The sequence below is a fragment of the Pan paniscus genome, chromosome 13, assembly GCF_029289425.2.
Source record: "Pan paniscus chromosome 13, NHGRI_mPanPan1-v2.0_pri, whole genome shotgun sequence".
Taxonomy (NCBI): Eukaryota; Metazoa; Chordata; class Mammalia; order Primates; family Hominidae; genus Pan; species Pan paniscus.
The window spans coordinates 45,120,350-45,148,338 of record NC_073262.2 but is presented as its reverse complement, the minus strand read 5'-3'; the positions used below and the strand labels follow the sequence as shown (position 1 = coordinate 45,148,338).

At 43.0% G+C, this 27,989-nt stretch overlaps 1 protein-coding gene across 1 annotated transcript in view; it reads right to left on the bottom strand.

Annotated features, from left to right (window-relative positions):
* Positions 1 to 10,961, bottom strand: part of LOC129397338 (POTE ankyrin domain family member E) — a 58,634-nt gene extending 47,673 nt beyond the window's left edge. Inside the window, exon 1 of the mRNA XM_055109398.3 lies at positions 2,215 to 10,961. Coding sequence (XP_054965373.1) covers positions 2,215 to 2,846 — 632 coding nt within the window. The 5' untranslated portion in view covers positions 2,847 to 10,961. The remainder of the gene's footprint in view (positions 1 to 2,214) is intronic.
* Between the last annotated feature and the right edge of the window lie 17,028 nt (positions 10,962 to 27,989).

Here is a 27,989-nt window from a genome sequence, read left to right as displayed (position 1 = left end):
ATGAGTAAAAAGCATAACATTTTTTAAATGTGCTTCTTACCACTAAAGTGTCTGTTTGAAAAGCTGTAGCAATTTAAACTTTAAACAACTACATAAGTACCACTGTTCTTCATCCTCACAAACTTTGTGGATAGAAAACAGTATTTCATTCCTTTTTTTTTTTTTTCTTTTTTTTTTTGAGACGGAGTCTCACTCTATCACCCAGGCTGGAATGTAGTGGCACGATCTCGGCTCACTGCAACCTCCACCTCCCTGGTTCAAGCAATTCTCTTGCTTCAGCCTCCTGAGTAGCTGGGATTACAGGTGTGCGCCACCATGCCCAGCTAATTTTTTGTATTTTTAGTAGAGATGGGATTTCACCACACTGGCCAGGCTGGTCTCAAACTCCTGACTTCATGATCCACCTGCCTCAGCCTCCTAAAGTGCTGGGGTAACAGGCGTAAGCCACTGTACCCGGCCTTTCATTCCTCTTCTAACTTAAATAGAAAACAGTATTTCATTCCTCTTCTAACTTAAATTCCTTCTTCTACCAGGAACGCTATCTTTTCCTATGTGCATAGGTCACTGGTAGATATGCAAAAAAAGTACTTTGCCCAATTTTAAAATGAGCTTATTTTATTATGTCTGCAAATACAGGCCAGGCACAGTGGCTCACGCCTGTAACCCCAGCACTTGGGGAGGCCAAGGTGGGTGGATCATGAGGACAGGAGTTCAAGACCTACCTGGCCAAGATGGTGAAACCCCATCTCTACTAAAAATACAAAGCAATTAGCCAGGCGTGGTGGCAGGCGCCTGTAATCCCAGCTACTCAGTAGGCTGAAGCAGAGAATTGCTTGAACCTAGGAGGCAGAGGTTGCAGTGAGCCGAGATCGCACCACTGCACTCCAGCTGGGACAGCAGAGTCAGACTCCATCAAAAAAAAAGTATATATATAAATATATATCTGCATATATAAATAGGCATTTGTATGTTTCTCTTCTGGTATGTTTCTCTTTTTGTATATTTAAAATTTTTAATCTATACTCTTATTTTTGTGACATAAAAATCTAGCTAGTTTTCTCCAAACATGAATTGTGAACAATCCATCTTTTTCAAATAATAAAAAACACCACCATTATCAAGCGCTAAATTCTTACATATATTTGGGTATTTCTAAATTTCCTATTCTGTTGTATTCATTGATGTCTTTTCAGCTGTTAGTAAACAATTTGTGGAAATAAATAACATGCACATTTTGATATCTGGAAAAGCAGCCTTTTTCCATTCTGTTACAAAAAATTAATTTATCACAATAATAAAAGACAACATGTGTAATTTAAAAACGCTAAAACTTTGCTATTTTTATTTGGCTTAGGTAAAAGTGATAAATAGAAAAAGCTCCCATCTTTTTTTTTTTTTTTTGAAACGGAGTCTCGCTCTGTCGCCCAGGCTGGAGTGCAGTGGCACTATCTTGGCTCACTGCAAGCTCCACCTCCCGGGTTCACGCCATTCTCCTGCCTCAGCCTCCTGAGTAGCTGGGACTACAGGCGTCTACCACTGCGCCCAGCTAATTTTTTCTATATTTTTTAGTAGAGACGGGGTTTCACCGTGTTAGCCAGGATGGTCTCAATCTCCTGACCTCGTGATCCGCCCGCCTCCCAAAGTGCTGGCATTACAGGCGTGAGCCACCGCGCCCAGCCAAAAAGCTCACATCTTAAGAAAATTCAATCTTCCTATTCAAGCACAGGAACCATCTTCCCATTTCAGTTTCCTTCTAAGGTTCCTCAGTAAAGAACATATTTACATACTGTACATTGATATAAAATCCATACTGGATTTTATTTGAAGAATATTTAGCCCTGAAGTTGATGTGTTATGGGGCTTCGTTCTTAGTTCTCAATATACACTTTTCTGTAATGTATAGAACATTGTTTTAAAATCTGTAGATTAAAAATAATCTGCTGCATTGACTTAATTAATTTTGCAAGTTAAATCACTTTAAAACAGTCTATTAGTGTTCTATGAGGGAAATTATGATTGGAAATCAGCTAAAGTTTTGTTTTTGTGTTGCTGTTCATAAAGGGCCCTGTACCCTGACCTCTCTGAGGTTTCCACATCCAGGGTGGTGTGAGGCCTGCGGAGGCGAGAAAGCCAGGTCCCCCTCCTCCCCCGCCAGGAGGGTATGTCCCCATCATCCCCCCACGTCCCACCTCCTCCCAGCCCAGGCCTGGTTACCTCTTTTGCTTGTCCTTCTTGTTCACGTCAGTGTCCCTGAGCATGACGATCAGATCCTTTCTGGGGACTTTACCCCACCAGGCAGCTCTGTGGAGCTTGTCCAGATCTTCTCCATGGACGTGGTACCTGGGCTCCATGAAGGCGCTGTCATCATAGTCTCCCCAAGCGCCCACCTTGCTCTTGCCGCTCCCCCTGCAGCAGGGGAAGCAGTGGCAGCACCACTTGCCCATCTTGTTCCTGAGTGTCTTCATAGCAGAGTCGTCGTGGTCTCCAGAAGCGCCCACGTTGCTCTTGCCGCTCCCCCTGCAGCAGGGGAAGCAGTGGTGGCACCACTTGCCCATCTGGCTCCTGAGTGTCTTCATAGCAGAGTCGTCGTGGTCTCCAGAAGCGCCCACGTTGCTCTTGCCGCTCCCCCTGCAGCAGGGGAAGCAGTGGCGGCACCACTTGCCCATCTTGCTTCTGAGTGTCTTCATAGCAGAGTCGTCGTGGTCTCCAGAAGTGCCCACGTTGCTCTTGCCGCTCTCCCTGCAGCAGGGGAAGCAATGGCAGCACCACTTGCCCATCTTGCTCCTGAGACCAAATGGCTTCTTCACAGAAGAGGCAGCCGGCATGGAATCAACCTCAGCCACCATCTGCTTTTAACAGCCAGAAGCCAGTAGTAGCCAACAGATCGCGTCTACCAACCAGTTTCACCAACTAGCAGGTAACTCTGGGTTTCCAATCTGTTTGAAGAGAAAAGTCAATCCCAGCCAAAACCTGCCAACCCCAGCAGGGGATTCCAGCCCAGCCCACCCCACCCAGGGAAAACCCACACCCACCCGAGGAAAGCCCACGCCCCCCCTGGGCGACCCCACGCCCACCCCAGAAAGGGCCAACCCCCGCCCCCAAGAAAACACCCAGCCCACCCAAGGGAATGCCAAACCCAGCAGAGAAAAGGTCAAGCCCAGCAAAGGAACACGAGAGAGAAAACGTCAATCCAAGGAGGAAACGTCAATCCAAGCGACCAACGCCAAGCCAAGCCAAGAACGCAAAACCAAGCCAAGCCGCTACAGGCCAGCCAAGCCGTTAACGCGCGTGCAGCATGCGCGTGCAAGCCGTTACAGGCCGGCCAAACCGTTATGCGCGTGCGGCGTGCGCGTGCAAGCCGTTACAAGCCAGCCAAGCTGCTGCCGCGCGTGCGGCGTGCGCGTGCGCGTGCGGCGTGCGCGTGCGGCGTGCGCGTGCGGCGTGCGCGTGCGGCGTGCGCATCTCAGGTGGCGTCAGTGCACGTGGCACAGACACTGGCCGATGCATGCAACCCGCCTGCTTAAGTCTTGGCGCCACGAATGTCACTGACAGCCTTGAGTTCCGGCAAACTTCGTGGGAGTCAGCTGAGCTTTCAAGCCACTGAGAAGCCTCTGGTGAAAAAAAAAAAAAGCCTCTTAAAGGAGGACTGGGGCTAAGCGTCTGGAACTTGAGGATGCTGACAGCCTCCTCTGAAGAAAGCCCCCAGGACACTCCTGGCGGTGCTGTTGTGCATGGCAGCAGCTGCAGCTGGGAGCTCGGGCTGATGGAGCTGGCTGCAAATGGCCTCAAAATCGCGGAGCACAAGACGCCCACCGAGCCCAGGGCCTGCCTGAGGTGCCTTCGACACCTGCTCCTCTTTGCTCCGCACCCAGAACACGAGGCCATCAGCAAGGGGGCATTTGGGGCCACAGGATTGCAGCCAGCTCCTGCCCCGGTGCAGTGTATACAGTGTATACTGCACAGGTGTTGGGTGCACCAAAATCTCCTGAATCACCTCTAAAGAACTTACTCATACAATCAAACACCACCTTTTCCCCAAAACCCTAGGAAATAAAATGAAGAACTTTTTGTTTACACATACCACATATTTTTTAACTTTTTTCACAGGTTCATTGAGATATAATTTATATATTATTTAATTCACTCATTTAAAGTATAAAATTCAGTTTTTTTAAGTGTATTAACTAGTTAAACAATCACCACGATTTTAGAACATTTTTATGCTCCTTAAAAGAAACTTTGCACCCATTAGCAATCTTTCCCTATTTTCCCCATTCTTCCTTTAAACCCCTCCCAGCCCTAGGCAATCATCCATCTACTTCCTAAGAATTTGCCTATTCTGGAAGGATTTGCCTATTCTGGACATTTCATGTAAGCGGAATCATAATAATATAGTTACGTGTGACTTACTACTTTCATTTATCATGTTTTCAATGTTCATCCTTTTTGGAGCATGTATTGTTTTTCTTTTTCATTGCCAAGTAATATTTTATTTTATGGACAGACCACATTTTATTAATCCACTCCAAAATTCATGGACATTTCTGTTGTTTCCTACTTTTTGTTGCTATAAATACTTTTATGTGTAAGGCATTTGTTTTCATTTATTTTTGGTGTATACATAGGAGTGAATTTACTGAGTCATGTGGTAATTCTGTATTTAACCTTTGAAGAACGGCTTCATTTTCCTGCATGTGGCTTGCCAATTATGCCAGCACCATATGTTGAATAGGGTGTCCTTTCCCATTTTCTTGTTTGCTTTGTCAAAGATTAGGTAGTCTGATGCCTCCAGGTTTGTTCTTTTTGCTAAAGATTGCTTTGGTTTTTCAGCATCTTTTGTGGTTCCATTCAGATTTTAGGACTAATTTTTCTATTTCTGTGAAGAATGACATTGGAATTTGATAGCGGTTGCATTTAATCTGTAGAATGCTTTGAGTAGCATTGAAATTTTGACAATATTAATTTTTTCAATTGATAAATATAGGACTTTTTCTATTTGTCACTTTCAATTTTTTTCATCAATGTGCTATAATTTTCAGTATACAAATCATTCACATCCTTCATTAAAATTACTCCTTGCTCTTTGATTTACTTATATATTTATTTTGTTGCTATTATAAATGGAATTACCTTATTTTTCAGATAATAGTTTGTCATTAGTGTATAGAAACCAATGTTAATTTTGTAACTCTCAACTTTATTGAATATAGTGTTTATCAGCTGTAATGGGTTTTTTGTGGAGTCTAAAACACAGACAATCTCACCCCTTCCCTTCCTATTTAGATGCCTTTCCTTTCTTTGCCTTGTATAATTACTCTGGCAAGTCAGTTACATATAACGCTCTCAGCATTTGTAATTTGACATCAAATCCATCTGTTGTAATATACTGATTGTTACTTTTCAACTCGAAAACATGGACATTTATCACTACTCTCCCTTTCTCTTGGTCTAGTTGTTATTTAAAAAAAAACCTATCAATGCAAACCAGGATATTTTTCTACAAAACAATTTCAAACACACTAAAAGGTTTTAATCTAACAATTTTTAAACTTTGTCAATGACTTTGAACTGTGGTCTCTCGGAACAAATCCAACACCTTTAGTAGAAAAATTATGTTAATTCCTACATTATCACTGGGTCTAGCCAAGAGTTGACCAAAGGTGATATTAACAGATATGCTTATTTATTACCTTGTTCTCAAAGTTCTAGCATAAGTCTTGAAAAATCTAGTAAAAATTTGTAAAGACTATAATTGCACAAACTCCCTCATGAGTCACACAGTTAATCCAGAATATTATTTCTAAGTTATTGTAAAGCCAACAAGTAAATATGATGTAGTGTATAAAAATAATCCTAACTTCATTGTATATTCTGTAAGTGACATATGCAATTGATACTATTCACTAAATATCTCATAATTATATTTATTTACATAGAAAAAAAGGAATCAAAAACATATCTATTATCTAACGTTTAAATGATTAAAAATACTTGAGAGCATTGCTACATAAATGCTACGTAAATGCTGACGAAAGTAAAAATGTCATTCCCTACATTTGCTAAATACATTGTGACACATTATAAGCATTTTTAAAATATATCACTAATGGTTGGGTCAAGTCAGCAAAAATGATTCTAAGTATTTAATTGTGGAAAAATTTAGTACAGGGGATAGTATTCATGTGATGGAAGGATTTTAAATGGAACCCAGAGATTAGCAGCAGCAGTAAGTTTTAATTGCATACCAGGTGCAGAGTCTAGGATACAAGACAGAACTGCAGATAAAATCTGACTCCTTCCAGCATAGCTAGGAGACATGGCTAACTCCACCTGTCCGGAGACCTTACCTAGAAATCTAACGGCTCCAAACCAGGTAAACAAAACTATTTTCCAAAGTCAAAGCATCAATTTATGACATTAAAGCACTTCTAAAACTTAACCTCTGACTTAAATTAGACCAAATGGATAAATTTTGAAGATATTTTTATTTTACCACTGATTTTAACACCATCTTTATTTCCCAAAGATTACTGAAGTCACATGAAATAAAAGGCATTAGAGCTTCTATTTTTCCTACAAAATATTTAAGAGCTTTCATTTTCTTTTAAGCTGAGCCATTATATATACATCACATACACAACACTTCTAGACAAGAAAAGATCTAGCAGTTGTTCAGTTTTTCTTTCCCACTTTATGAACCATAACACAACTTCCACAGACTATCTATGACATGATTAAATTTATCTGACCAGACCTGTATTTCCCTCTTTCGTAATTAGTCATTCTACTTTAGGACAACAATTTGCCATATAAGATCCTCTCTCATATAACATTTCTTTCCTTCATAACATTTCTTACAATAAATACATCTTCATATCCACAATTTTCTTTAGATCTCTCTCCCCTACTAATTTCTGATGCCCATCCAAACCAAAAAGATCAGACAACGCAAGGCAAAACAGAGGAGAGCCTTAGATTTTTGAGAGGGACCTGTCTGCTTAAAGTTCTTGGGGTTCCATGAGGAAAACAGAGGTTTCTTCCTAAAATGGGGTTTGTGGAACCTTCTGTTTTTCCTTAAGGAGTCCCAGGTTGTCAGAAATTACCTTAGATCCTCTCATGTGGGCATCAAGAGTGGCAACAAGAGAGACTGGGGTAATAATTCAGACAACTGAGCAGAAAAAGAAAAACTTACTACTGTCCCCACTGTAATGATGGATAAACTGAGGCACCATGCAGTTCAAAAATTCATGTTCACATAATTAGGATCCACAGCTCACTCTCTTACATAATTTTGCCAACTCTATGCCCAGTCACTGATGCACCTGTATGGTAGCTCATGGCCCCCTTGGAACTTAGAACCTGGGTTTCATTCCTGCTCTACGGCTATATAATTTAACAATTTTCCTTTGAATTTGTTGGACTCTAACCCTGTATATCTCAAGTTTTATTAGTATTACTGAATCTTAAAGGGAGCTGGGACGTCTTTAGTCTTTAGAAATATTAAACCTATAAACAAGGACTATATGAGGTTAAACAGTATTCAAATTTCTATATGCTTTAAAACATGGACACAATGTATTGAGAAACACACCTACAAATTCACCCCATCAACTCTGGACAAAAATTTATATATTATCTCTTCAATATAACCTATCTAGTGGTATTTATACATATTCTTCCATGTATCAACGGTATATTACATGCTTATAACCTTAAAAATAACAAGTGTTCAAATTATAGGCCTTACACATTTCTATGGGCTTGAAAAATGATACAATATAGATTGTCTTTAAAGCAGTCAAGAAAATGCATAAACTTCTAGAGGAATCAGTAAAATAAAAATAAAAAGTTCACACCAAAAGTAGTAATACTAGGAATAAAAGAGGGCTCAACACTGCAGGTTCTTAGATACAAAAGTTAATAAAGCCTTGTTTTTGGTTGTGAATCTTTGCCTTAAAATACACACAGCCGACCGAGGTGGGTGGATCACCTGAGGTCAGGTGTTCTAGGCCAGCCTGGCCAACATGGTGAAACCCCATCTCTACTAAAAATACAAAAATTAGCCGGGCATGGTGGTAGGCACCTATAATCCCAGCTACTCAGGGGGCCAAGGCAGGAGAACTGCTTTCACCCAGGAGGCAGGGGTTGCAGTGAGCCAAGATCGGGCCATCGTACTACAGCCTGGGGGACAAGAGCGAGACTTCATCTCAAAAAAAAAAAAAAAATTACACACAATTCTCCCCACTTCCTTTTTCTCTTGCAAAGAGGTGGTGATGAACCAGGTTTGCTCAGGCAGATGACAATACTCTTGAAAATGGTGGCAGAGAGCCAGGCGTGGTGGCTCACACCTCCAATCCCAGCACTTTGGGAAGCTGAGACAGGTGGATCACTTGAAGTCGGGAGTTCAAGACCAGCCTGACCAACATAGAGAAAACCCATCTCTATTAAAAACACAAAGTTAGCTGGGCATGGTGGCACATGCCTGCAATTCCAGTTACTCGGGAGTCTGAGGCACGAGACTTGCTTGAACCCAGGAAGCGGAGGTTGCAGTGAGCCGAGATTGCCCCATTGCACTCCAGCCTGGGCAACAAGAGCAAAACTCCATCTCAAAAAAAAAAAAAAAAAAAAGAAAACAAAGGAAATGGTGGCAGAGAAAATGAAGGCAATACAGTTCACTTAATAACCTCATAAATTAGAACTTACCCCGTGACTCTTGCATAGCTCCAAATATGTGAGAGAGATGAAATGGCTGTTTGCCACCAATATTTTTATGTGATGCTTCATTTTTTGATTCTCTGAATAACTACTTATAACGCATTAGCCCATTTATGCCAGAGGCTGCAATTTTTTGAATTTTTGCACGAGTGAAAAATCAAACCTTCTAATGACCTTGAGCAGTAGGATGTAATTAACTCCCTCAGGCTTACCATTCCAATAATGCAACACTAGGCATAAGTGGTTTAACACAATCATGAAAGCATAGCTATTCAAGTAACTAATTATACAACTGATTTTTTTCCTCATCCCTAAAACATAGTAAAGGACCAGTTATTTTAAAAATACAACACAGTGACAATTTTGGCTTGTTGTTTGTTAAGGCCATTGCTTGGCATAAAGAAAACAAAAAGAGGAGGAGAAACAAGAATAGAAACATGAAATAGAAGCAGCAGCAAAAGAACATGAAGAGGAACAAGAAGATGAGAAGAATACACAGACTAGAAAAAGCAAAAAGAACAGGTGCAGGAATTAGAAGGCCTATTATGACACCTTTTATCCCCTCCCCAATTCACAGAATTTGAAAAAGTCCAAGACCATCACAACAAAAAAGAAGGAAAAAATGGCTGGGAGTGGTGGCTCACGCCTATAATCCTAGCACTTTGGGAGGCCAAGGTGGGCGGATCATGAGGTCAGGTGATCTAGACCATCCTGGCTAACACTGTGAAACCCCATCTCTACTAAAAATACAAAAATAAAATTGGCTGGGCATGGTGGCAGGCGCCTGTAGCCCCAGCTACTAGGGAGGCTGAGGCAGGAGGATGGTGTGAACCCAGGGAGCAGAGCTTGCAGTGAGCCGAGATCGCACCACTGCACTCCAGCCTGGGCGAAAGAGCGAGACTCTGCCTCAAAAAAAAAAAAAAAAAAAAAAAAGCCACACACACACACACACACACACACAGTCACCCCCTAAATTTTGTCAAGAATGAGACAATGCTGCCACTCATGCCTGGCTCAGAAGGAGGGCACCCTCCAGAGATTGCAAGAGAAGGGGGAGGACTCCTTTCCCTAAGTGCACCTCCACCACTGCCACCGAGGCCCATGGTACAGCACCCGCAGGTTCCTCCCCACCCCAGGTCGGACTGGGCCCTGCAGTGCTCCTACTCCCCCTTCCCAGTCCCCAGACTTTCTGCCACTACCACCACTAGCACCAATGCCAATACAATTGCTGTCGCCGTCAATGCAGCAGCCCACCCTACAAGGTTCCTACCACCTTGCCCCCGCGGGCACCCTCCTACCACTCCTGTCGAGCTGCAGTCTCGGTGGTTGCCATCAATCACACGAGGCGAGCTGCAGAGTCATGCCACATGCAGGCTCCAGCGTACCACAGGTGATTCCTTCTCCTCCTCCTCCAGCCTGGCTTGGAGCAGCTAGACGGGCAAAGCCAGAAAAGCCTAGAATGGGATGCAGGGAGTGGTAACGTTAGAGCCTCACCTTGTCACACTGGCCACTGGGTGGCAGGGACCAGCTTCAGCTAAGGCACTCACACCCACCCGCCAAAGTCCAGCCTCTCTTTCTGGCAAAAGCTGGCCAGGAACTGGAGTGTGTGTGAGTGCCTATGCTGAAACCACCCCCATCCAGGTGCAACTGGCCAGAAATTGCTGGGCCCACCAGGGCTGCACTCCTCGGGGAGCAGGAGTAGGAGAAACTCAGACCCAGCCAGCCCTCCCCACTCAACTGCTGGTTCCCGTTCCTGACACCTCCACCCACAGTGCCCTGTTCCCACAGTCCCCCGCGATGCCCACTAATCCCCACCCGGTAGTCCCAGGTGGTCTCCCCAACACAGAGTATGGGGTGTGGGCGGGAGGTGCAGGCCAGAGAACCGCAGTGGGTGTGGGGGCCCTGCCCTGCTCAAGATTGCACGAGCAGGAACTCTAGAGTCTGGAAAAGAGAAGAGTCACCCGAAGGAGCAAGGAGACCATGGCTGTTGCTGTCCCCACCACCTCTGCAGCCGACCAACACCACTGGCAGTATAGCCCCCGTAGCAACCCTAACCTGACCCCTGCCGCCGGCAGTGTAGCCCCCGGACAGCACACCCAACACACCCTGTGCCAGTTGCAGGCAGTGTAACCCCAATACCCCCCCCAACCACCCCCTCCACAGGCAGTGTAGCACCCGATAGTGCCCACAACCTGACCCAGCCACAGGTGTTGCTGCACAAGACAGTGCCTCAAAATCGCCGCCCCCACCCCACCACAGGTAGCGCAGCTCCTGATAGCGCACCCTGAGTAAGGGCAGTGCAGCACCCGACAACACTCCTAAACCACCCCCCACTGCCAGCATTGTAGCTCCAAATAACCACCCAAACCACTCCCCGCCCCGGGCAGTGCAGCAGAAAATAGCGCCCCTAACCCCTCCCCCGCCACCGGCAGTACACGTTAGTGCACACAACCTGCCTCCCCTGCACCACCCCCGCCACCACGGGCAGTGTAGCCCCGGATAGCCAGCCAAAACCGCCCCCCTCCACCGCCAGCAATGCAACCTCAGAGAGTGCCCCCAACCAGCCCCCTGACACAGGCAGTGGAGCCTCGGGCAGTGAGCCCCAATAGGACACCCAACCCCTGCCCCCACAGGCGGGCAGTACATCCCCGGATAACTCACCTACACCAGGACATTTCTACCACTTTGGCCGAGCTGCAGTGTCCCACGTCACCACCAACCACAGCAAGGCGAGCCCCAGGGGCTCAGGCTCCAGCCTCCAGCATGCCTCGGTGCCGCTCCCTTCTACTCGTCTTCCTGCCCGGCAGGAGAAGCTCCCGCTACTGGCTGCCCTCCTACCGCTCTGTCGACACCACCAACTGCAGTGAGCCAGTGTCCGAGGCTCCAGCCAGAAACAGGTAGCAGCCATGCCGGATACCAAACGCCCACACTGAAGAGCCTGAAATGACCTGATGCCACCTCCGCATGCTTTACGTACTGAGGTTAGGCACATGTGGTTCCCAGACTACATGTTCTGATTGGATGAGAGAAAAACCTCTAGGCCTACTCTGATTGGACTTTATTTTCATGCTGTGATTGGTTGTCTTAAGACTGGCTCTCATCCAATCAGAACATGATAATAAAGTCCAATCCAAGTAACCCTGGAGGGTTTTTCTCATCCAATCAGAACATGCAGTCAGGAATCCTCCTGTATATAACCGCGGTATACGCCTGCTGCTGAAGGGAAGTCAGGCTCTTCCACGTTCCCGTATTTTCCTGTGGAGCTGCTCAGTGCCCGGCTTAGAGGACCAGGAATGGGTAATCACCAGCCGTACGCTGGAGGCTGGAGCCGCTACACCGTGGCTCGCCTCGCTGCGACTGGTGGTAACCGCGACCGAGACGGCAGTGCGGCGGAAGCGGTAAGAGGAGGAAAAGAGTTTGGGGATAGATGGAGGGGGTAAAGAGGGTGGTTAGTGCCAAAGGGAAAAGAGGATAGTGAGCAGGAGAGCGCGTTGCAAAAAGGCGGTGGGGAAAAGATAGTGGGAAAAAAAGTTTTTGGGTAGATGGAGGGAGAAAAACGGGGTGGGGAGCGGGAGGGAGGGAAGGTTTTGCAGAAAGATGGTGGGTAAAATGTTTATGGGTAGATGGAGGAGGAAAAGAGGGTGGCAAGGGGAGGAAGAAAGAGAGGGTGGTGGCGGGGAGAAACAGCGTTGAGCAGTAGAGAGAGAAGGTTTTGTGAAAAGACAGTGGGGAGAAAAGGTTTTGGGTAGATAGAGGGGGAAAAGAGGGTAACAGGTGGGGGAAGGGAAAAGAGTAGCCAGCGGGAGGAAGACAAGGTTTTGCAAAAAGATAGTGGGCAGGAAAGAAAGACGGTGGAGAAAGAAAAGACAGTGGGTAAAAAGGTTTGGGTAGATGGTGGGGGGAAGAGGGTAACGAGGAGGAGGAAAGAGGGTGACGAGAGGGAGCAGGGAAAGAGAGTTGGGGAAAAAATGGGAAAATAGTTTGGGGTAGATGGAAGGCAAAAAAGAGAGTAGCAAGCAGGATAGGGCAAAGAAGAGGACGAGTGGGAAGGGGGGAAGACTGTGAAAAGACCGTAGGGAATATTCTGGGGGGTAGATGGAGGGGGAAAAGGGGGAGGTGAGCAGGAGTGGGGAGAAGGCTTTGCGAAAAGACTATGGTGAAATGTTTTTGGGTAGAGAAGGGAAAGAGGGTGGCAAGGAGGAGCGGGGGAAAAGACGATGAGGAAAACAGTTTTCTGGTAGATGAAGGGCGAAAAAGTGGTGAGCAGCAGGAGTGGGGAGAAGGGTTTGGGAAAAGACGGGAGAAAATGTTTTTGCTTAGATGAAGGAGCAAAAGAGGGTGATGAGAGTGGGATGGGGGGAAAGAAGGTGGCCAGGGAGAAAGGGAAAAGACGGTGGGAAAAAACAGTGGGGAAAGTGGGTAAGTGGATGGGGAAAAGGGTGGTGAGTGAGAGAGTAGAGAAGGCTTTGCGAAATGACGGTGGGGAAAAATGGTGGGGAAAAAGTTTTGGGGTAGATGGAGGAAGAAAACAGGTGGCGAGGGGGAGGAGGCCAAAGGCGGTCGGGAAAAGAAGGTGGGAAAATAATGGTGGGAGACAAAGATTTGGGGTAGATTTTTTTAAATCAAATTATTTGTATTTTTGCTTTTGAGTATTTATATATTTTGTGTATTAACCCCTTGGCTGATGCATAGTTTGCAAATACTGTCTTCCATTCTCTGGGTTGTTTCTTCGTTCTACTGATTTCTTCCTGTGCTTTGCAGAAGCTTTTAAGTTTTATGTAATTACATCTTTGCTTTTGTTGCTTGTGCTTTTGACAAGTTTAATGTAATTACATCTTTGCTTTTGTTGCTTGTGCTTTTGATGTCTATTTGAAAATTCCTTGTCCTAACCAGTTTCATGAAGGATTTATCCTATGTTTTCTTCTCTAGTAGTTTTATAGTTTCAGGTCCTACATTTAAATCTTTATTTTGAGTAGATTTTTGTATATGGTAAGATAACGGCCTAGATGTATTCCTGTACATGTGGGTGTTGAGTTATCCTAGCAGTTTATTGAAGAGATTGTCCTTCCCGAATGTGTGTTCTTGGTGCCTTTGTTAAAAATGAGTACACCATAAATGTGTGAATTTATTTCTGATTTCTCTATTCTGTTTCACTTGTCTATGTCTGTCATTCCTTCGTTTCTCTGTTTCTCCCCCGCCCCTTTTTTTGATAGTATTAAGCTGTTTTGGTATTACCATGCTTACTACAGATTTGTAGTATGTTTTGAAGTCAGATGTGATGCCTCCAGCTTTTTTTTATTCCGGATTCTTTTGTCTATCTGAGGTATTTTGCGTTTCCATGTGAATTTTAGGATTTTTTTTTCTATTTCTATGAAGAATGTCTTTTGTAATTTCACATGGATTGCATTGACTCTGTAGATCACATTGGGTGATATAGATATTTTAACAATATTCTTCTAGTGCATGGACATGGGATATCTTTCCATTTACTTGTGTCTGCTTTAATAGCTTTCATCTGTGTTTTAGAGTTTTCATTGTGGGATCTTTTGTCTTTTTGGTTAAGTTTATCCCTAGATATAATTTTTTTGGTAATGAAATAGCTTTCTTGATTTCTTTCTTAGGTATTTCACTATTGGTGCATGGGTGTGCTACTGATTTTTATATGTTGATATTGTATCTTGCAACTTGACTAAATTATTTCTAGTAGGTGATTTTGTGTAATCTTTAGGGTTCTCTCTTTCTCTATGTATATATATATGATCATGTCACCTGCAAACAGAGACAGTTTGACTTCCTTTTTTCCAATTTGGATGCCTTTTATTGCATTCTCTTGTCTAATTGCGCTACCTAGGACTTCCAGTACTATGATGAATAAAAGTGGTGTAAAAGTAGCCACACTCGTTCCAGGCCTTAGAGGAAGAGTTTTAACCTTTCCCCATTGATTATGATGTTAGCTGTGGGTTTATCATATATGGCCTTTATTGCGCTATGTTCCTTCTGTACTCATGTTGTTCAGTTTTTGCCATGAAGGAATGTTGATTTTTATTTTTTTCAGCATCTACTGAAATGATTATATGGTTTTTGTTCCTGATTCGCTGAATGTGATGTCGTACATTTATTTATTTGTGTTTTATTAAATCATCCTCATATTCCTGGGATGAATCCCACTTGATCATGGCACATCATCTTTTTATTGTGTTGTCAAGTGCAATTTTCAAGTATTTTGCTGAAAATTTTTTTGCATCTGTGTTCATGAGGGATATTTAAAATGCCCGTGGTTTTCTTTTTGTGTTGTTTCCTGGTCTGGTTTTTGTACCAGGGTCATGCTGTCCTCATAGAACAAGTTTCAAAGACTTCCTTTCTCTTCATTTTTTGGGGAATATTTTGAGTAAAATTGGTATTAGCTCTTTTAAAAATGTTTGGTAGAATTCAGCAGTAAAACCATGATTCTTGTGTTTTTGTTTGACGGAAGACTTTTTATTACTGCTTTAATTATATTACTCATTATTGATCTGTTCCGGTTTTTTGTTTATCATTCTATCTTGGGAATTTGTTATGTGTCCAGAAATTTATCAATTCTCCTAGATTTTCCAACTTGTTTTTATATAGGTGTTTTTAGTAATCTCTTACAATCCTTCATATTTCTGTGTTATCACTTGTAATGTCTTTTTTCATCTATGATTTTTTCTTTTTCTTTTCCTTAGTCTAGTTAAAGCTTGTCAGTTTTGATTTTTTTCTAAAAAATCCAGCTCTTTGTTCCATTGATTTTTTGTATTTTTTGTTTCTATTTTTTAAATTTCTTCTCTAATCTTTATGATATTTTTGGTACTAATTTTAGCATTTTATTTTTCTCATTTTTCTCATTACTTCAGGTGTACTGTCAGGTTGGCTATTTGAGATCTTTCTACTTCTCTGATGTAGGTGTTTATAGCTATGCCCTTTTGCTCTTACAACTGCTTTTGCTGCATCCCACAGGATTTGTTATGTTGTGTTTCTATTATTTTTTCAATAAATTTTTAATTTTCTTTTTTTCATTTATTGGTTGTTCATGAGCATGTATTTTAATTTCCATATATTTGTACAGTTTTTCCTCCGGTTATTGATTTCTAGTACTATTCCACTGTGGTCAGAAAAGATACTTGATATGATTTCAGGTTTTGTTTTGTTTTTTTTTTTTTTGAGACAGAGCCTTGCTCTGTCGCCCAGGCTGGAGTGCAGTGGCGCGATCTTGGCTCACTGCAAGCTCCACCTCCCGGGTTCACGGCATTCTACTGCCTCAGCCTCCCCAGCAGCTAGGACTACAGGCGCACGCCGCCACGCCCAGCTAATTTTTGTATTTTTAGTAGAGACGGGGTTTCACTGTGTTAGCCAGGATGATCTCTGTGATCTCTGTCTCCTGACCTTGTGATCCGCCCCCCGCCGGCCTCTCAAAGTGCTGGGATTACAGGCATGAGCCACCGCGCCCGGCCATGATTTCGGTTTTTAAAAATGTGTTGTGACTTGTTTTTTGGCCTAACGCATAGTCTGTTGTGGAGGATAATCCATATGCTATTCAGTGGAATGTGCATTGTGCAGTTGTGGAATGGAAAGCTGTGTAAATGTTAGGTCTATTCGGTATAGAGTACAGTTTAACTGATGATGTTTTGTTGTCTGGATGATCTGTCCGTTGAAGATAGTGGGGTGTTGATTATAGCGGAGCATTGAGGCATTCTGTTACTGTATTGCAGTCTATGCTTTAAGATCTGTTAATATTTGCTACTGTATTTAGTTGCTTGAGTGCTGGTTGCATATGCACTTGTAATTGTTATGCTGCTGTTTACTTCTTTCTCATTATATAATTATCTTCATATTTTTCTTTTTTTGACTGAAAGTCTATATAATCTAAGTAGAGCTACTCCTGCTTTTTTTGTTTCCACTGGTATGGGATATCATTTATCATGTCTTCACTTTCAGTCTATGTATGTCTATAGGTGAACTGAGTTTCTTGTAGGCAGTATATAATTGGGTCTTGTCTTTTAATCCATTCAGCCACTCTGTCTTAATTGGAGAATTTTATTCATTTATATTCAAGGTTATTATTAACGGTTAAAAACATACTACTGCCATTTGTTACTTGTTTTCTGGTTGTTTTGCTATTCTCTCTTTTTTCTTTTGTTCTTTCTCCCTTCCTTCCTCTTTCTCTTCTCTCTGATCTCTCTCTTTCTTTCTTTTCTTTCCTCCTTCCCTTCCTTCCTGTCTATTTGTAGTGAGGTAATTTTTTCTGGTAGTGTGTTTTAATTGCTTGCTTTTCATTTTTAGGGTGTCTATTATTGATTTTTGTTTTCCAGTTACCATGAGGCTAAACAACATAATTATAACAAGTTATTTTAAACTGAAGAAAACTTAACTTTGATTTGTCCCAGCTACTCCGGAGGCTCAGGTGGGAGGATTGCTTGACCCTGGGAGGCTGAGGTTACAGTGAGTTGAGATCACACCACTGTGAATATAAATAAATAAATAAACAAACAATAGCTTATAATGAATTCTGATTGTAAATTTTGAGATGATGATTGATAAGGTATAAAGAAGAAAGTGCAAATCATTCATAATCTCATTACTCAACTACTCCTAATGTTTTGGTACATATGCTTCCTAATTCATAACTCTCTCTCTCTCTGTCTCTGTCTCTCTCTCTCTCACATACACACACACACACACACAGGTACACGTAAAATAGATATATTTTACACACAGATACAATTTTATTGTAACATTTTAAGAAAAACAGCTTTGTAATTTTTTATTTAAAAATATTGGCTGGGCGCAGTGGCTCATGCCTGTAATCCTAGCACGATGGGAGGCCGAGGCGGGCGGATCACGAGGTCAGGAGATCGAGACCATCCTGGCTAACACAGTGAAACCCCGTCTCTACTAAAAATACAAAAAAAAAAAAAAAAATTAGCCGGGCGTGGTGGCGGGTGCCTGTAGTCCCAGCTACTTCGGAGGCTGAGGTAGGAGAATGGCGTGAACCCGGGAGGTGGAGCTTGCAGTGAGCTGAGATGGCACCATTGCACTCCAGCCTGGGTGACAGAGTGAGACTCCATCTCAAAAAAAAAAAAAAAAAAAACTCAAAACTGACATGGCAGTGGTGAGTGTGGGATCCTGGGCATCCCTGGGAGAATTGGGGCTCCCCCAAGAGCTCCTGGGAGCACTGCTGGGAGGGGCCTTCAAGGTTAGGGTGGCCGGGTAGGGGCTGGGCCTGACCTGAGACCCTGCCCACCAGGCCTTTTCCAGGCCAGGTTTGCTGTGCTGGGTGGGAACGTGGGAGAAGTCACTCTCTGTCTGCGGCCCCCATCGGTGCCTCTGCCACCCGGCCCAGAGGGAGCAGGGACTCCGGGGCGGACAAGGCTGTGGGGGTGGGGATTATACCCAGGATCGGCCAACATTGTCTGCACAAGGGTGGAGGCTGAGAGAGAGGCCTCGGGAATCTGGCTGTGAGGACGGGCCTGGGGTGGCATAGCCCCCTACATGGGGAACCCTCAGGTTCCGGGCTGCTGACCATGCCCATCCTGCTCCAGCCCACTCCCCCACTGCCCCCGGTGCCACCGACCAAACAGCGGTACCTATGCCAGCTGCTCCTGGATGCCATCCTGGCCAACATCCGCTCACCCTCTTCAACCATTCCCTGTACCGCACAATCATTCCAACCATGACTGCCATCCACAGCCCACCCATCACGTACATCCAGCTGGGCTGGGCTTCGCGGAGGGTGGCTGCCTGGCCCTGGGCCATGTGTGCCCAGTGTGGTCACCATGGTGCCTCCCCAAGGCCCCAGTGGTATGCACCCGGAAGCACAGGCTTGAGGACGATGAGCAGCAGAGCATCCCCAGCGTGCTCCAGGGCTTGGTGGCCAGGCTGGAGCCCAGGTGCATGATAAACCTGGACCCTTCTCACTGCAGCAACAATGGCACCGTCCGCCTGATCTGCAAGCTGGGTGAGTGTCCAGGAGGGCCAGGCTGGTGCAGGAAAGCAACCCCCAACCGCAGCCCCAGGTCTCTGCTGTCCAAGCCAGAGGGCACAGTGCCCAGACCCCATCCTGTGTTCACGTGCCGGCAGGCTGTCTGCTCTGTCTTCACATACACTGGGCCCAGGACAGACTGGCCATGCCTCTGCCCCCACCCCCGGAGCCCACTCACCCTCACCTCCCCAACACAGATGCGGCTCTGCTTGCCTGGGGCCTTAGGGAGGTGGCAGGCAGGACCTCTGGGCACCCTTCTATGCAGGTCACTCTGGCTTCAGGTTTGGAAATCCGAGAGTCAGAGAGACATCCAGGCTTTGCCGCAAGCCTCACCAGAACCTCCCGGGGTGTGAAGAGTCCTGTTCGGGAGCAGGGCTGTGAGCCAGGGCAGGCCAGGGCTTGTCCAGGTCACAGGTACAGCCTTGTGTGTTGCAAATGACAAGGACCTCCCAAGTGTGCCACCATGTGCCCACCCACTACCCTACCCAGAGTCCACTGTGGATGGACCAGCAGTGGCTATACAGTGGGCAGACCCAGAGGAGCTGTCTGGGGGCCCAGGGCAGGCAGGGGTCATTCTGGAACACCAGGCTTCCAGTGCTGCAGGGACAGCCTCTGTGCACTCCAGCCCCTCCCAGCTCAGGCCCCTCCCTCCCCTCTTCTGACTCCCCCTGCGCGGGCAGCAGTGGGTTTTCCAGTGGTCACCTGAGAGATAGGGGTCTCTGCTCTTCTTCTGTGTCCCTTTGCCCCTTCATCTTGTGTCAGGTCAGTTGTCCAGGGTGGCTGTGTTCAGTGGCTGAGGGGTGAGAAAGCCTACGGCTCAAGGACAGACCCTACTTCTCCCAGAGGCCACTAGGGAGCTCAGCGGGGCTGACAGGTCCTACCAGTCGCTTGGGCACACAAGACCCCATCTGGGTGATGTGGCTCCAAAGAGAGTCATGTTGACAGGGGTCAGTGTCCCTGAGCCCAGAGCTGGCACACAGCAGAGACAGGGCTGGGTCCCCAAGGTTGTCAGAGGCAAAGCCCTGGGCTCCAAATCCCGTTCAGATTCAGTTCTTCACTGACGAGGCTCTGGGAGGAGAGCCCGATGGCCAGGCAGGCAGCGTGCAGGGCTCCTCCTGGTGCTTCAGCCAGTCCTGGGTCTGCCACTTCCCAGAGCACTGTCAGGTGTGCAGGGCGTGGGTGCAGCGCCGGCTGCCTCAGGCTCATGCCCACTGTTCTGTTGCAGGCACCAACCCCTTCCTCAGGTCAGTGCACCGCTGTGTGACCTCCAAGCGGCCGCAGCTCCCAGACAAGCACTCGGTTACCACCTTGCTCAACACCTGTGCCCGGAGCATCCACAAGGCCTGCCTCTCAGCTGCATAGCCAGGACTGCAGGGATGGCCCGCAGCCTCATCGGGGCCAAGGACGCATGCCTCCTGTCAGACACTTCTAGGTGTTGGTGTCCATGGAGAGCCTGGAGTTAGGTTAGCTTTCCTTCTTTTCTCTCCTGCCTTGGGGATCTGCCAAATGAAATCCCGCACTTGTACAGACTGATACGGGCGCAGTGGAGCGGGCTGCCTGCAGGGCGTTGGCCGTCTTCTTGGAGAAGGCACTCCATGTGACTTCCTCCACGAAGCCAGACATGGTCCCCAGCCACGATCCTTGGGCTGCTCTCACCACGGCCTGTCCAGGGTCCGGGTGCGTCTCAGCAGCATGAGGGTGTGCTCAGGGTGTTGTTAGAGCGTCTTGTGTGTGCTCGACACACCCCTGCTGCTTTCTATAGGAGAACACAGAGGACATAGGAAACCCTTCAAACACACATGGGATTCTCTGCTCACAGTTTTGGGTTCAGGCTGCGCTGCTTTGGGCAAGTGGGGCACCCCCTAGGGAAGCCCCTGAGTCCAGGGCACAGGCTGCCTCTTTTAATACTTGTTTTTTTCTCATACTCAGGATCTATACTGTAGACTTTATAAACACTGTACCCTTAAGCTACACCAAATTTATAGAAAATATTTTTTCTTCGATAATTAACTTTTCTGTAGCTTTTAAAATTTATGAACTTTTAAATTTTTTAACTTTTTGACTCTTGTAATAACAGCTTAAAACACATTGTACAGCTAGCTGTATAAAAATATTTTTTTTATAGCCTGTAAGTTTTTTTTATTTCAGAAATGTTCTATTTTAATTTTCATTTTGAAAACTCTGTTAAAAACTGACACAAACATATACATTAGCCTAGGCCTACATGGGGTCAAGATCATCAGTGTTACTGTCTTCCACCTCCACATCTGCTCCCATTGGAAGGTTTTTAGGGGAAATAACGTGTGGATCCAGCTGTCATCTCTTGTGGTAACAATGCCTTTTTCTGGAGTACCTCCTGAAGGACCTTCTGAGGCTGTGTTTCATAGTTAACTTTTTATCTTTAAGTAGGAGTATACTCTAAAATAACAATAAAATGTATACCATAGTAGACTGGGCCTGGTGGCTGACGCCTGTAGTCTCAGCACTTTGGGAGGCCAAGGCGAGTGGATCACCTGAGGTCAGGAGTTGAGACCAGCCTGGCCAACATGGCAAAAGCCCTTCTCTACTAAAAATACAAAAAAATAAGTCAGGCGTGGTGGCTTGCAGCTGTAGTCCCAGCTACTCGGGAGGCTGAGGCAGGAGAATTGCTTGAACCCAGGAGGCGGAGGTTGCAGTGAGCCAAGATCACGCCACTGCACTCCAGCCTGGGCAACAAAGTGAGACTCCATCTTAGAAAAAAAGTGTATTATAGTAAATACATAAACCAGTAACAGTTATTTATTCTCATTATCAAGTACTGTATATTATACATAATTGAATGTGCTATACTTGTTTTATATGACTAGAAGTGAAAGTTTGTTTACACCAGCATCGCTGCAAACAAAAAGTAATGCATTGTGCTTGGACATCATGATGGCTATGTCACTAGGTGATAGGAATTTTTCAGCTGTGTTACATATTGTCTATCATTGACTGAAATGTTGTTATGTGGCATAAGACTCTATTTACTTTTTTTGGAAATTATTCTTAAATAAGGAAAAATTCTGCCATCTACTACTTGTTCCCTGATCTTGTGTTCCTGTGCAATGGCTGCATCAGAGAAGAGTCGTTTGATAGTTACACTTAGTTACGTCAAAGTAAATACATTTGTTTAACCAAAGTTTCAGCTTGATCTAAGGTGAAACACCTCAACTTAGAGTGAGGAAAAAATACAGTTGAAAGAGAGCAAACAGTAAAACCAGAATTTGTTAAATCGTTTAGTAAAACATTTGCCTAGGGGTTAAGGGGCAGTTATAAATATAAAAGCAAACTATTTGTAAGTTTTGCTATTTCTCTTCTGTAGTGACATTCTTGAGTATAAGTGTGTGCATTTAAATAGCTATTCTTCCCTTCTGAGAACTACAGCCCTTCAAGTATTCTTGGGTATAATAACAAATGCATGTTTCACTTAAACACTGAAGACGGTTCATTTGTGTTGTAGATATGCATGTCCGCTTTTTAACTTTGAAAGGCAGCCTGTTTACTTGGACATTTGTATTATGGGTCCAGAGTTGGTACACAGTCTACTATTTCTATGTTATATATATGTTTACATAAAGGCATTCATGTCAAAATCAGATAGTTTTGTGTTCTTTTAAAGAAGAAAAGGAAAATATGTTATAATAATAGGTGATACTAGATCTAGAATATAATTGTTGGATTTTTGGTTGAAAAACATCTATGATTATTTTAATTCATACTATGTCTCTGTAATGAAAACATGTTTTCCATAAGTTTACCTTTCTCAGAATTCTTTCTGTTTTATGAATGTTCTTCAGGCAAAATGCGTGCATTCTGTAACTTGAAAGAGATGGAGTGCCATCGAAGGAAAAAGCAAATTTTACAATTAAACTAGTAAATACAGAGATTGCCTAGATAATATATTTCATTAATTCTAAGAAGCACTTATTTTTACTCTTCTCTGAAATTGGGAGTGTATCTTATTTTAGATGGTGTCTTAAAATTGACAGCGGGTTTTCATTCCTTTTGGGACATCAAATAATGCTGCATCTTACAACGGACAATACTGTAGAGTCTGTGAAATACTTGTGTGTATGTGTGTGGGGAATGTTTGTTAATGAGTTACCCAGTGTGGAGATTTGTGAGAACTAGAGACCAAATGTCTTTTCCCTTATATTTTTACATTTTGGAAAATCGTTTTTTACATAGCAGGTTTTTTACAACCTGATATTAAGCTTTTAGTATTGTAATAGATTTTCATTGTTTTATTAGATTGATTAAAAAGTAATATAAATGATGCAAAAACAATTTCCATTTTTTTAAGCTTAATAATACTGACCTTATGCTTACTATTGAGTGTTTCTACTTATACCACACATTTGGTAGTATAAGAATAGCTTTTTTCAAAGTTTTTTCATAATAAATTTCTTTTAAAAGGTTGGATAGCTATTATCCTGAGTCTTATGTCTGATACCATGTTTTTGTTTGGTTTTTAGACTCTTACATTTAAAGAAAAAGTAACAAGCCTTAAATTTAAAGAAAAACCTACAGACCTGGAGACCAGGAGCTGTAAGTATCTTCTCTTGTCCATGGTGAAACTAATTCATGCAGATCCAAAGCTCTTGCTTTGTGTAAGTGTTTTTTAATGAAATGTCTCAAAATTACCACACTAAGTTCATTTGGTTTAACTGAAACGCCAAGACCTTGAGGGTAATTTTTAGCTCAAGAGCACTTACTGATCCTTTCTGATCATAACTGAAAACTAAGACGTCTCTAAGAAACCTAATGTATAATGAATACTGATATAATTAGATCAGATTCTTAATTGCCCTTACCATTTCTTAACATTTCTCTTTCTTCTTAATTTTCCTATCATTCAACTGACATGCTTAACATAACTAAGCTTCTCCAAACTTGTATTCATTATGGGAGAATGCCATTCTTATGTCTGGTTATATCTGCATTAGGTTATTATTGATGCTAGTAACAATGAACTTTATGTTACTGCAGCTCACAAATGTATTTTTACATCTGCAAGAAATTAACTAGTCATCAAATGCTTAGTAGCACAGAAATTCTCGAGTGGTTGCAGGAAATTTTGACCTGCAGGAATAAATTTCTTCTTTAAAATAAGGTAAGCAAAATGACATCTTTAAAAAATGGGAGAATATTTGGAATGGTGATGGGGAGAGATTAAGAAAGTGTTTTATAGCCAAATTAGTTTCTATTTCAGCTCCTCCTTCCCCCCAAGGTTCTCAAAAGGATACATATATGCAGAGGACAAGGGCTGGCAAATTAGCACTTTAAAAATTATTCTGAAACTTTGGCCTTAAAACCACACTGTTGATGAATTGTAGTTCTAGTTGAGTTAAATAGGTCTCCATGGGACAGGCCTAGGAAAAGTGGTGACTGCTGTAACCAAAGTAGCTTGAGGAGCATATTCTATCTTTACTCTCAAGTTCACACATAGATATAATTCATACATAAAATTTATTTTAACATATAGCTTCTATAATTAATCTAAGAATTCTATTATGGCATAGATTTGGGAGTACTTGATTTAATGAGATTTTTGTCCAGTTCTAGAATCATAGCTCTGAGAAATCGTAAAGGCCTAAATGTTGTGGCTAGACTAGTCCAGAGAATTATCTATCAAGAAGCAAAAGGGAAAAGGTTGAGGGTCCTCAATCTAGGTTTATTTCTATTCCTCCAATAAGAGTTTCACATCTTGAAAATTTCACGACACTTCTTGGGGTGGAGTGAAATTTTTTGATTCTGAACTATTGAAACATGGTGAGGTTGTGGAGGATAGAGAAGAGTCTTACATTTCTTTTAACGTATAGTTTCTATAGTTAAACAATTTAGGAATTCTATTATGGCCTAGTTTTAGGAGTACTTGATTTAATGAGTTTTTATCTGGTACTAGAAGCATAGCTGTGAAAAACCTTAAATGTATGAAACTCATATCCTTTTCAGTATTATACAGCTTGTTATTAATAAATTGTCTCTGTTTAGAAATAGACTAATGGTGAAGTGGATTTATTCACATCTGGCTTATTTGATGTGTTAATATAGCAGAATTTGGCATTATTCCAAACATATGGAAAGAGATTAGACTTCAGACTTTCATGCCCTTGCCTATGGTATAATCTCCAGAATACGAGTATGAGGAATCCAGTAATGAATTCGTAGTGCCCTGGTCAGCACAGTCACACTTGTGACATACTTGGTGTATATACCAGGGTTAATTACTGGTCCAGAAGAACTTAATCTCAGAGTCAATTTCTAGTTATGCCAACATGGCACAAGATAAAATCTTGTGGAAAAAAATCTTTGTCATTGAGATCAAATTATAGTTTTCATACAGTGGATTTACATTGTTGATGTTTTAGTTATGTTTATGTTAGACTTCATTTATATTTGTAGAATCTACTGTTTCTGATTATTTATAGAATGAGAAACTGAAAGAAATTTTAAAGACATTAAGTGAACATTATTTGTTCTAATGGGTTTCTAGTGAATTTCCTTCAAGATGGGGCATAGAGATTGAGAGGAGAGGTTTTCTAGGAGAGTCTCAAACAGGAAGACCACCCATATAAGTGTTTATTCCTCTTGGTTGTCAGTGCATCAGTAAAGCTTCTTTCTTTCTTTTTTCTAGCAGGCAGATAGAAGTTCCTGTCACTTTCTCCTTTTTTATGGAGTGGGATGTGATACTCCTTCTAGTGGAAATACCAGTCAAATGTCCATGGGTCTTGAAGTGTCACTACATACTCCTGAGCCTCTCTCCAGAAGGAAAAAGGGAACTCCTCTATGGTCAGCTTCTTTTGTAATTTTCCTGTATCATCTCATGTGCTCTATTTGTTTTCTGAATGAACTTTGGTAAATTTCATCCAGGTAATATAGTGTAATAGTGAAAAACTGCTTAGACTCTAGTTCTATCACTGCTCTTTATGGAACTTTGGGCAAGTTCTTAACACCCTTGTTCCTCAATTCCTCAGTTTTAAAATGGGGACAATAATAATTCCTGCTCCAGAGTTGTTGTAAGGGTTAAATTAAAAAATGTGTAATTAGCCGGGCGCGGTGGCAGGCGCCCATAGTCCCAGCTACTCAGGAGGCTGAGGCAGGAGAATGGAGTGAACCCGGGAGGCAGAGCTTGCAGTGAGCCGACATAGTGCCACTGCACTCCAGCCTGGGTGAAAGAGCGAGACTCCCTCTCAAAAAAAAAAAAAAAAGGTATAAATAGCACTTGACACTTAAAAGCTGTATCTGATAACCTCCACCTCATGAAAAACCATTCATACCATAGAAGTATAGAATTTGTACCAGCTAACAAAGGTACAGATGTAAACGGATAAAAACAAAGTATTTTGCTTCATGTTAAAGGTAAGTGTTTCTGTGATTTGCGTTAGTGTGTATTATTTCCTTTAAATATAAATCATATTTCAAGTGAAAATATCAGATCATTAGAGAAGAGTTTATTTTCCAAACCAAAATGTTTTTCATCCCTAAAACATTTGTCCAGAAAATCTCATTTCTCATTTGGACAAGATATTTTGGGGTTTGAAAAATTCCTATAATGATTAAAGGAGAAAGCTCTTGTGAGTTATTGTATGCTGAGATATATATGGACACACACACGCACACACACGCACACACAGTTTATTGCGTCATTGGGTTTTTTACATAAAATTACCCAAGTTGCAAATATATGTCTACCACCCTTGACTCTCAGGATAGTGCAGCAGGATGCAGCGGAACCCCCCGACTTGCCGACAAGCGCAGACCAGTCTAGAAGTGGCCCTGTACATGTTTCTGCAGAACCCTGACACTGAAGCTGTTCTGGTTGCCATGTCCTGTTTCTGCCACCTCTGTGAGGAAGCAGATACCCAGTGTGGGGTGGATGAAGTGTCAGTGCATAACCTCTTGCCCAACTCTAACACATTCATGGAGTTTGCCTGTCAGCAATGTGATGTCAACAGGTAAATGGGAATAGTGGTTTTTTTACTCAACCTGCCTAAAGCACATGGCATCTGATTGTGAGAATGTATTTAAGGTTACTATTCTGTAAGTTTACAGGGGAAATTCAAGTAGCTTACTTGAAATCCTTTTCTGAACAAAGTAGGATGAAAATAAAAAGCATTTGAAATAAATTGTTAGTCTCCCACTGAGTTTTTAATATGCTATACATTTTAAAACTAACTGGCAGTATATGTTACTATCAGTTATGACTATGTAATTTACATATGGAGTTATGGATAACTCCATGAGTAAATTATAGGTGGGAATGGCTATTTTGTGCTGTGGACATTGTAGAGTCTAAGACAAGTACCTTTCCTGTGAGGTTAGTGAACGAAAGTTTTTGGCTTTATCACTTGAGGCATTTGCTCTGCTCCTCCTACTCTGCCTTTTGGGTGGGGCTTATCAGGTTCTCCATTGGCAGGCAGGGCTCTAACTGCAGTGACTTGTTTGGCTGTTGTAGTTGCTTAGGAACAGCAGCACTTCAGAAAGAGTGATGGCACTGCTGAGGCGCACTGAGCATCCCACTGCAGGAAACACTGAGGTGTGCCCTTAGCAACAGAAACACCCCCCTCAGGCGCCCACCCTCAATTTTGGAAGCCTCTTGTTACATATGTGTGATGAGGAATAGCTTTTGAAGTAAATCCAAGATATGTGCATATTACAAGTATAATATCTGAGTACTTAATATATATCAAGTTTCAAGCTTGGCTGTTGCTGATTGATGTTTAGCTCTAGACTTAAAGTTGCTTTCAAGTGATAACTGTCTTCATTTTAGGCTTGGGAAGATACACATGCAAAATGGGAACAAGCAACAAAACTAATCCTTAGCTATCCAAAAGCCCAAGTGGAAGATGGCCAGGTAAGTTTGTAAAGTTGCCTTTTGTCTATTAACTGATCTGCTAAATATATGTACTTCACTTTGGTAATCTTTCACAAGTCACTCAGTAAAGTAAGCATATAGTTGTCTGAAGACTGTTATTTAGTTGTGGTTTATCTAGACCTGTACTTTGTAATATGATAGCCACTAGCTACGTGTGACTATTTAACTTAAATTTTAACATAATTAAAATTAAATACAATTTAGTTCCTCAGTCATATAGTAGCCACATTGCAAGTACCCGGTAGCCACATATGACAATTACTTACTCTGTTAGACAGCAGAGAGAGAAAGTGTTTCCATCATCACAGAAATACTGGGCAGCACTGCTAGAGACTGTTTGTTGCAGAGACCATTTCTTTATCTTTTCTTGCTCTTTCT